This window comes from Haliaeetus leucocephalus, unplaced genomic scaffold, assembly GCF_000737465.1.
Source record: "Haliaeetus leucocephalus isolate CR32 unplaced genomic scaffold, Haliaeetus_leucocephalus-4.0 Scaffold151, whole genome shotgun sequence".
Classification (NCBI taxonomy): domain Eukaryota; kingdom Metazoa; phylum Chordata; class Aves; order Accipitriformes; family Accipitridae; genus Haliaeetus; species Haliaeetus leucocephalus.
Genome location: NW_010972587.1, coordinates 1,864,513 through 1,875,520, shown reverse-complemented (window position 1 = coordinate 1,875,520; position 11,008 = coordinate 1,864,513). Strand labels below are relative to the sequence as shown.

Below are 11,008 nucleotides of genomic sequence, written 5' to 3'. Positions count from 1 at the left end.
TAGGAAAGGCAAATCTAGGAACACAAACAGCATGACAACTTTGCATTTTTTAGAGTGCTTTGTAGCATCCTTGAATAGCATTATCATCTCACCTCCATGTCAACACTTCCAGCAATATTATTGCTTAATCAATTTTAATTTTCTAAACTAAAACCAAGATGGGCATTGCATAGTGCTACTACCCCAAGCAGATTACAACCCTAATTTTTGTGCAATCCGTCTACGCTGCCGTTCCCAGGGAGTTCAGCAATTGCTGGTGAAATCTGATTCTTGTCTCTGCAAAATGGCAATTCCCTGTTTGCAATGGTAGTAGTAGGCTAGATCTATTCCACAGATGGAAGTCCTCTTTCAAGTTGCAGATAAAAAATATTTGATGGCTTTAGTGGTCATTTGCTGAGATGGGAGGTGCTGCTGGGGAAGGGGCCAGCTTCTTCAAGGAACACCCAAAGAACCATCTAGGGCTGTGCTGGAGAGTTCAAATTATACCTGTTGGTGGCCAGTTTAATTCTCATCTCTTTCTGATGAGCTACAGACATCCCTCACTGCTGCCTGTGTGAACTGAGCCCACAAGTGCTCTCTTAGGATACTCTCTTGTTTTTCCCTATGGGCTCCTTCTTTCTTTCCCTTGTAGGCTCCTGCCTAGCCTGCATTCATATATTACAGCCTGAATTTACTCTAATTTCTTCATCAGACTCTTCACAGTAAGCTCCTTCCCCACGATATCCATCAAAGCAGAGTTCGGTTCCTATACAAAAACCTTTTCCCCAGCTATCCTCAATACAGTTGTTTCAGGGGTCTGCAGCTGGGCTTTTCTTCATCCATGTCTTTCAGTTTTCATATCCTAAACACATAGTGCAAATGAATGGGCAGGTGGGGAATTTTAATTATTGCCAAGCAGAAATGAGTGTCTTGAGTACTAAATACTCTGCTTTTGCAGATAGTAGACAACAATAGAGAAAGTTGATATGCATCACCATTGCAACCATGCTGGAATGTCATTTTCCCTCAGTCTATTTTGAATCTGGAGGTAAAGAATGAGAAAGCAGCAGAAATGCACTTTAGAGCATGGAAAGAATGCAAATAGTGTTTTGCAAAAGGACAGCAGTAGGGAGAACATTTAGATCTCTAAGTGAGTCTGAAGAATGCCATGGCAATCTCAGTGGTTACTTTAAAAGAATACCAGAAATGAGTTGACTGTTACACTGACCCTTTAACCACACAATATGATTTTTTTTTTCAGATAGTGTGTAAGAATATGCTTGAGCCACAATACATACTCCTCAATCAGTATCATAATTTCCTCCTTTTCCCCAACCACATGTGAAAGAAACTTCAGAATCTGCCACGTAAATGTTACCCATTGACGAACCACTGAAAATTTTTCCAGGACCATGCTTTAACAAAGATGCTTTCGAGGGATTCCCTTGATTAACCAAAAATGAAGTGTTCTTATCTAACACTATCTTGTCTAAATATACACAGGCTGTGATGACGAAATAAAAAATTTCAAGACCAGGTATAAATACCCCTGACAGGCAGATGAAGTTCATTCGTCTGCTTTCTTCTAATAGGAGATTAAACTATTAGAAGTTGAAGCTCACTGCTCTTAGAACTGACATATCCCAGAACTTATCTGAGCATTTTAACTGAACCATCACCAAGACAATGACTTGCCAGACCTACAGCTTGCTTATTCTGTCTGTCATCATGATTTATTTTGGACATTTTGGAAATAGCTTAAATCTTCTTCAACTTCAAGGTGATATAGACCGACTGAAAGCTGACTTCGTAAGTATGGTCTTCTACTGCATTTCTCTTCTCCTTCTGCTTGTGCTTCAGATATCGTCCAGACTTGAGCACTGCTTGACATACTTAATGTGTACCAATAGAGGGTAGCCATGGAATAAATTTTTTTGTTTAATCTTTTTTTAAACAAGAACAATTTCTTTGGTTTTGCTAACCTCTTTCAGTAACATGATACAGTTTTCAATAGTCATAGTTAATGTAGTAGTTTGCTTTTATTTCAGGGGCACTCTTCCTTTCACAAGAGTTTCTCCTAGCTCCATTCAGCCTTTGATTACATGGAATATTTTTATAACAAGAAATCCTAATGCAATTTATGATGAATGAGTGAATCTTGATTCAATTCTATTCAGGTGCAATTTACTGACACTTTTTTAGTTTTAGGTTAGTAAAGTTAATGGGGGATTTAGTGTTAGTTAGCAACATAAACAAAGTGGAGAACTTCTGCTTTAACAAATGCATCTGGTACTTAGTAGTAGTAGTAGTGTGTTGCCCAAAGGTGGTTTCTAGTGCTTATTCTTTTGCATCCTCTAGCCATTCTGCTTCCATATCTGTGACTATGATCTGGCATGGGAATGTTATCTGGCATGATATTACTTATTTTCAGACAGAATTTTAATAACTTGATAACTGTATTGTTAATTTACCTATCTTCATCTAGGAGGTATTAAAGTAGTTCACAGTTGATTTCAGGTGGGATTAGTCATAGTGATAACAGATCTACAATAGAGTCACTTCTAATTAACAGCTTTTATTCTCAGTATGTTTTGGGTTTTTTTCCTTAAATGCGTGAAAGCAACTGCAGGAGTCTGCTCCTATTTTCACTCTGATTTTGTCAGAATTTTGTGCATACGAAAGTTGAAATTTAGTAGTCAAAGAATCATCCTGAAGTATTACACAAAGAAGCCTAGTGTGATTCTTCAGTGTTTGCAGATTAATAGTAAACTGGCTGTAAAATTGGCATTATATTTTAAATTTGTCATTAGCATAGATCTGAGAGATTCTCACTAAAGTATATATAACTCTGTCGGAGAGATCCTAAGCCATGGTGAGATTCTTGCACTGATGTTAAAAACTCTGGTGCACAGCAGGTGCTCCCCACCTTTCAGAAGAACAGCAAAACAAGGTTTGGTGATGTGCTCAGCATGGGGGGCCAATCAGCCTACAATGTTTCTGTCAGCCTGCAAGTTTTCCCTTTGCACTCACTATATTTAAATTACTGAGCAGACAAATAAGGAAATAGTGACTGTTGTATACAAAAAGAAAAAAAAAAAAGACACACAGAGAAGAGGAAATGATTCAGTTTACCTTTCCTTGGTAGAATTGTATTGCTCTTTGTTTCCTAGAATCTACCACAGTGTGTGGCTAACATCTGATGGTTAAACTCCGTCCCTGCAAGACTCTCAGTAGCCCACTAACCTTGTATATCCCCATGCCTGACTGTGGGCTACTGGGCTATTCTCCAGTTCTACAAACTCTAGTTTTCTAGTAAAGTTAGTTTGTTCTTGTTCCATATGAGATTTTACTAAGACTGGATAAATTCAAGGCCACAGTTTACGTACTGGTGGACTTTGTCTTACCAGAAGACATGCCAAGATCAGATCTGACAATTTTCTAGCCAGTTGCTATGCTTATGACGTTTAATTTTCAGCTGTCAATACCAAAACTTGGAAGGAGCATTTGGTCAAATAGATGGTGCTAAATGTCTCTATTCAGATGAGTTATAGCAGGAGAAGACATTGAAAAGCAGACTAATGCCATTTCTGGTACTAGGCAGTCATCCAATGCGATTTGGTGCTTAGAGAAGTGAAAGCATTGTAATTGCTATAGGCCGGTGGTGCAAAAATCATGTCTCTGTTTTTTACTGCTCATTTGAATAGAGAACACAAATTTGCCTTTTGATAAGTATCATTTGCATAACAGATATGTTTGTTCTTTGTTGCAGAACTCAAGTCATTCAGACGTAGCTGACGGTGGACCTATTTTTACAGATAAACTGATAAACTGGACAGAGGTGAGTCAGAACTAGATACGACAAAGCATTTCAGGCTCTTTGTGGGGCACTTTTGGTACAAAGCAGCTCCCAGGGCCAGCGTAACCAGCTGGGGTAAAACAAACACAAGCTGAGACTGCTTTGGTAGCTTGGAAATGAGAAAACAATCCCCATAAAAATGCTTCCCATAAGGATCAAGGTGCTTTATACTGCACCACGAGCTGATCCTGAGGTACAGCCAAGCCCAGGAGATGAATTGCAGCATCTTCTTTATCATCCTGTTTCAAGCAGCAGTGAGAACCCCTGTGTGCTGCATTTTAGCTCCGTTCATTTTCCTGCTGATGGGCACTCACAGACCTTTCTTTCTGACTGTATCTTTCAACAGAGAAATGAAAAAAGGATTATCCTGAGCCAGATTGTTTCCATGTACTTGGAAATGCTTGAAAAAACTGACAAGAATAAGGCGCACACCAGGCATATAGTTGAGGAGCTCTATACTCTGAAAGCCAACCTTCCTGATGGCTTACAGAAGGTGAAAGACCTCATGGACCTCTCAAAGATTCAGGTAAGGCTCTTCCTCTGCCTCCAAGGCTCATGACGCTATATTTTCCAGTTGAGATTTGAGTGTGACTCAAGCCAATAATGCTTCAGTAACCCGTCTGGTAACCCCCGTCTGGCTGAGTTCACGCTGGAAAACCCAATGTTTCCAGCTGCAGGGGCTGCTGCGGGTCTGCGGTGTGGGGTGTCAGCGTGGGGGGGCCGCCCTCTCTGAGTCTTGCCGGAGTCTGGCACAGAGGTGCCGGCAGCGCTGCCGCTTCGCCTGCCCACCGGAGCTGCCACCCACGCGGCCATTTTGTGGTTTAGGAATTGGGTGGGAAAGTCGTGCCCGGCTACGGCGTGCGTCCAAGGGGTTTGGAGGCGCTTGGCTTATCGAGCCAGTGCCAACAGCGCGAACCACCGACCTCCGCAGAGGTCCGCAGCCCATACCCCGGTGGAGTTGGCTGCTTGTGGGCAACTCATTTATCATCGCAGTAACTACGGAATAGCTCCGTTTTGCAGAATATGGCTGGTCTGCGGCACGTTGCAAAGTAGCACGGAAAGTGGAAAAGAAAAATCTGTGACAAAGTGGCTCTTTCTTGTAGGAATTAGGTAGGAGAGTAATTGGAAACCGCTGATGTCCAGCTGGTTTGCCCTGGTAGCAGTGTAGCCTGTAGGATGTGATCAGTAAATAACTGCAGCTCTTGGCATGACCTTCATTCTGTTTGTTTCTTACCTACAACAGATGAGCGACCTGAGAATTCAACGCAAAGCTGTGAACGAGCTGTTCAGCGTCTTACAAAAACTGGTGGAGACTTCAACTTCTCTCAAAAGGAAAAGGAGCCAGTTTCAGAGGAGGTGCAAATGCTAATGACATCATATGACCTTTTGTACTGAGTTATTGTGCGAATTTTGTTATGATGCACATTTTTTTATTTCAATCTTATTATTGAGTTTTTATACATTTATTTATTAATATTTAAGTATTTTAAATAATTATTTATAAAGAAACACCAATCAAAGTATTTATACCTCCTACTACTATGTAAGAAATGACTTTGTCTTAAAATCCTGTCTATCTGTTATATGTTTGTTGACCTGAAAATATAGAACGAGGCAATGTTTACCCAGTTTCCATATGGAAATCCTGAAATGACATGATACGGTACCCAGCTTCCCATCTGGTGCTGTTTTGGGAGAGGGATGTTATAAGATTAGTCTCATCATTCATCTGTTTGGCATGGAGATGCAAGCACCAATATGGGGAAGTTTCTGTACTCAGGAAAACATTTTCATATCTGCTTACTTTTAAGCATATCTATATCCAAATCAAGCAAATAGACATGCTTAAAGATAGGCAGATGCTGAAGCACTTTTCTGAACTAGGGGATTGATGATTAATTGCTGGTAATTATTGTTATGCACTGAAGTTACCAGGAGGCCAGGCTAGTTAGCAACTCCAGGAAATGTGACTAACTCTATTGCACTGACTTAACTTCAACTTACCAATTTTGAGAAGTTCTGTATTTTTTTGTACTGAATCATTTAAATGTGTCTGATGTAATTTTATTTATTTGGAGAAAGTAGTATGGAAGTTTTTATTTCAAGGACTATATTTTTGTACTGGAATATTATTTAAAACTTTGGATTTCTCAATGGAAACTTTTTGAAATCTGGAAATTAAATATATTGAAAAAAAAAGGGTGCTTGCATATTTATTCACCAGAACCTCTGTGAAAAGTAGAAAGTTAATCTTGCTCTATGTTGTCACAAAAGATGGCCCTGCCCAGATATATAAAACCTATTTTATTTCCTCCTGCCTGTCCAAGATTTAGGAATGGCTAATGTTTTCAAAAAATCTGGCAGAAGGGTCTAAAATTCCCAAGCTCTTCAAGTTCTGCTTGTATCTGGATGACGAAACATCATATTGCTTACAAGAAGGTGTTGATTATTTGAAATTTGTTACTCTGATTTAAAATAAAAGACACTTCCAAATTTCTCTGCAAGTCAAAGTTATGGAACTTAGATGGAGGACAGCCCATCTGCTGGGCTCTCTGTGGGTGGTATGAGCTGGAGGCCTGGGGCCGCTCGGGCTTTGGCCAGTCTCAGAGGCTTGGGTTTGGGCATGGGCTTGGGGAGGAGAGTTGGTGGGGCTTCCAAATTCTCACGTCCTCAGGGGTTTACCAAGCAAATTATCTGGGGCCAGACTCGTTGGGCTGACTGGGAATGGGGCAGATTTTCCTTGCGATTCCTGCCAACGTGGGACCTCCAACTTCCCCCTTGAACTTTGGCTGAATCAACAAATTCCAGAAATAGCACCCCACCGAGCCCTCAGTTTAGTAATAAGCCCAATGAGTTTAGCTGTAATTGTTGCAGCAGTTCATACTTCCATGGGCCCAGCTGTCTCCCCTGGTATAAGATACCTTCATTCATATCCTCATTTTACAGTCATAACAAAATGACTCAGTAATCCTGGAGACTTGAACTGATTTTGAAGGAAACAGCTGTTCTTGTTTGTACTCATCACACACATGCGTACGCACGTGAGATGCAAGTGAAATAATGCTGTGGGATTCCTCCTGTGCCAGGACTAAGCATGAAAAGCCCTGGTATGCATTCAACATAGGCAATCCATTCTCTGCGCACATGCTCTTTTATGAGGTATTACTTTAAAAAGACTAACTGTCCTCCAGTGAAGCAAAGCCAGCTGTAGCAACTTCTATTTAAAAAAAAAAAAAAAAAAAAAGAAAAGGAAAAGAAGAAAAGGAAAAGAAGAAAGAGAAGAGAAGGAAAAATGAAGGGGAGGTTAAAGTTTCATTAGCCATTGACAATGAGACAGTGTGTCTCCCCACTACTCCTGGTTAAATTAATACTCTATTTTTTGAATTTAAAGCCGGGAGTGGTTAGGATCTACTTTATTAAACTATAAACTGAAAAGTCTACTCTCCTTCCACACCTTGCCAAAGGGGTCCATGGAAAAACAATTAAGGCCATTGCTATACATCCAGCAGGAATAACATTTACCCATCCATCCTGCCTCAGTTGTGTGTACCCAAGCCTGTGCCATTTTCTGTGCTGTGCTGTCCCATGCAGTCCTGCTGCTGCCCATTAAATCTGGCCCAAACCAGCAAGGGTTTTTGGGGGATGTTATTGCTCAGTCACATAATTTTCCAGGTTCTTCTCATCCCAGTGCTGGGTAGCAGAGGCAGAGCAGCAGGGAGGCAATGAGCAGCTGGGAGATGGAGTAGCAGCTGGCACTGCTGGCAAAATGTGTTTGTGCACTCTGATGTCAGTAGTTTGGTGGTTTGGGGTTTTTTTGTTTGGTTGTTTTTTTGTTGTTTTTTTTTTAAATTTTATTTTATTTCAAAGTACCCTTATTTCCAGCTGGAAATTTTTAAAGCATCTTTAAACCTTTCATGTTAAATCTGACTCCACACATTGCAGAGATTCACCAGTGCTGCCATAGTTACCTAACAACTCAAAGGAATCCAAATAATTTTTTTCTCATATTGGCCTCCCCCTGAGTTTTCCCTGTGTAAGTCTGTGAGACCCATTTCTACAGGGTGCTTAAGATAAACTGCTGAACTAATCATTCCTCACTTTGCTCTGTTAATGTGATAATAGTGTTTGAGAAGAACATCATAAAAATCAGCCTCCACAAGAAGATATTTTTTCCCCTCGGTTGTATACCATACAAATGAGGTGAATCACTTTTAACATGAAAACCTGTCATCTCTTCTTTCACATCCATGGGAGTCCTGGATCTCCTCTTCCGTGTCATTCCTCACTATATCCAAGTGAGGAAGGCATTTCCAGCTAAGCTAAATTCAAGTGTGAAATGAATTTTAACGGCTACCCTAAATATTTCCAAAGAGAAACATAGCAGAAACGTTGGACATTTTTACTGAAGGCCAGCGCAATTTTTTCCAGCTACGCAACCTGAGAGAGAATTAATAGATGTGCATGCACAGGAGTGAAAAGATATTATCTGTTATCTAGTAGTTAAAATGAGAAAGGGGAAAAATAAAAAGAAAAGACAGCATTGTCTCAGAAAGTCACTGTGGGTTATGCATCACTTCTGCAGCATATTGATTCTGTCCTTACTCTCTATTCCTGCATATTATCAGCACTGATTTTAATCTGCCATTTGTCGCCTTGTCAGTCAGTATTTTGAAGTCCTTTAATAGTTCCTTGCAGCCAGATCTCCTCTCTGGTATCCTGAATAACTCAGTACATCAGCAAACTTAATTAAGAATATGAATGACTAACTGAATATGAATAATGCAGTACATCAGCAAACTTAATTATGAATATGAATAACTAAGTTAATATTAATAACTTAATACATCAACAAACTTAATTATTTCACAGTTCACCCCATTTCCCAAATTGCTGATGGCTATGTTAAATGGCACAGGACCCAGGCAAGACCTCATGGCTGAACGCACTTAACTGCAAAACCCATTCACTGATTCCTACCCCTTATTTCTTATCTTTTAACCAGCTGCATATTTATGTGAGGACTTCCTTATAATGTAATAGCTTAACTTCTTTGGTAGCTTTATAGTGAGACTCAGCTGAAATTCTTTTGAAGATCCAAGGACGTGATGCTATTTTGTCTCCCCCTTGTCTGTGTATTTTCGGGCTTTTCAGTAAACTCTGGTATAACCAAGAAGTGTGGTATATCCTGTCACAAATGTCGTATTCACTCTTCTCTTGTGCACCACATTTATCCATGGGCCCTCTCTGTCCCGGTATTGTGTGGTAGGGATGTCAGCCTTCCTGGTGTGCAGTTTTCTGGGATTCCCCTGAGGCCTTTTAGAAAATTAATAGCCAATAAGCCCACTTTGTGCGTCCCTGGTGTAGGGGCAGAATCAAGAGCAGGTTATATCCCCCACACCCCACATTCTGTAGTTCAGCTGTTTCACCCTTGAGTCCTGCAGGACTCCTGGGTGAAGGTTGTCAGCTGAAATCTGTCCTTGGGGTCATCTTCCTCCACTAGTCTAGAAGTGACCATGGGGGGTTTTTTTGGTCAGTGGGAAGCAGGAATAATAAAAAAGTCTAAAAAGGTCTGGAGGTGGAAAAAAACCAAACGTGGCAGACGGGTGTGGGATTTTCAGCCCAAAATAGCTATTCATGCAAAACCTCTCACCTCTCTGCTGTCTTGTGTGGGACAGAGAAGTAATAACAGCAACTTCTGCAATGCATGGGATGTATGTAGGCTGCTGAAGTAGGTGAGGAGCAGCGTAAAGGTCTAGCAACAGCAACAAATAAGACTTCTGGGTGCATTACATAGCAGTTGGTCCTGATGCAAGATAGCAAAATAAGGTCACCTGTCTTCCAGCTTCCTCTTTTACTCTTTTTCTTTCCAAGGTTCCCTCTCACAGTGAGCAAACTCCTCCTGGGAAGCAATAAGGAAGCTCTATGCCAAAAATTTACCAGCAGAACTAAGCAGGGCCATTCCTTGATCCATGGCAAAACCAACTGTGGCTGAATGGTGGTGACATCATGCCAGAGGGAAATCAAAATGAGAGAGGGCTCAGTTCCCTGTCGCATAAAGGCGGTCGAACCTCCTGCATCATGCCATGTTCCCTGCTACCTCCCAGGCAAACGTGTTGTTTGTGAGATTTTTTCCTCCAGATCACAGGTCTGAGATTACCTTGACCTTACACAACAGAAAGCAAGCCAGTCAGGTAAACCTGGTCTCTAAATCAACCCCGTGCTGTGAGTTATCATCACTCCAAGACCTTTTGGTTGCACACATTTAGTGTTTTGCAGTATCAGGTCCTGTACAGAATTGGATCTCCTTTTAAGTCATATGTCTGCAGAGTACGTGGAGATACACGGCATGCACATGTGATACAGCATACAGGTTTAGATCAATGATACATACAGGAGTATATTGTTCAGAGATGGCTGAGGATTTCTCTGTGTTCCTATCTGGATACACTATTCTTTCCAGTGTGCTGCCTATAGGATCATGCTCGTAAGGAGCTGGCAGTTTTCTGGAAGATGCTATTAACAGGAGTAAATGGCACTCAGTACTTCTTCACAGATTGGATCTATGTTATTAAACAAGATGCAATAAAATATACCTATTTGCATAGACATTTCCACAGAAAAGTATTCTTGAAAAGTGTATCATCATATACAATGAACCCAAAGCCAATGACACTTTGAAGGAAAGTCATTCCACAACTCACAATTTTATGTTATCCTCAGGCTGTTAATGTCACCAGTGGTAAGGAAATTCCCCTACATTCACCCTTCTTATAGGCTCCTGAAAGTCAAACACCAAATGTTGCTCACTGGCGTCTCTCCCCCTAGGGCATGCACAACTCTGTCCTCAGTCCACTTTCACATCTCCCTGCATTATCATCCTGAGTCCTCCTCCACAGATTAATTATCATCCTGTGTCCTCCTCCACAGATTAATTCTGTCAATGATTTACATTCTTATAAGAACAAATTTAGACTTCCCATTTTAGCTTCATCTTTAGAAGGACCATTGAACAGAAACACTATGTAAATAATGCTTTTGTATCAATTAAAAATTTCTTTTCAGGGATTTATAAAGTATTTCCTCCCCACTCAAGCTGTATTTACATGACTACACTATTTCAAGGAACCATGATGCTAAATTGACCAGTGCAACTAACATTTAAAATACTTACCT

The 11,008-nt window shown here is 40.7% G+C and overlaps 1 protein-coding gene across 1 annotated transcript; it reads left to right on the top strand.

The window, feature by feature from the left end:
* The first annotated feature begins 1,548 nt into the window (after nucleotides 1-1,548).
* On the top strand, nucleotides 1,549-5,243 carry IFNG (interferon, gamma). The gene is made up of 4 exons (XM_010561734.1): nucleotides 1,549-1,788; nucleotides 3,749-3,817; nucleotides 4,182-4,361; nucleotides 5,079-5,243. Exons 1-4 carry the CDS (start codon nucleotides 1,666-1,668, stop codon nucleotides 5,202-5,204), a joined length of 498 nt encoding a protein of 165 aa, XP_010560036.1. The 5' UTR covers nucleotides 1,549-1,665; the 3' UTR covers nucleotides 5,205-5,243.
* Nucleotides 5,244-11,008: the final 5,765 nt, after the last annotated feature.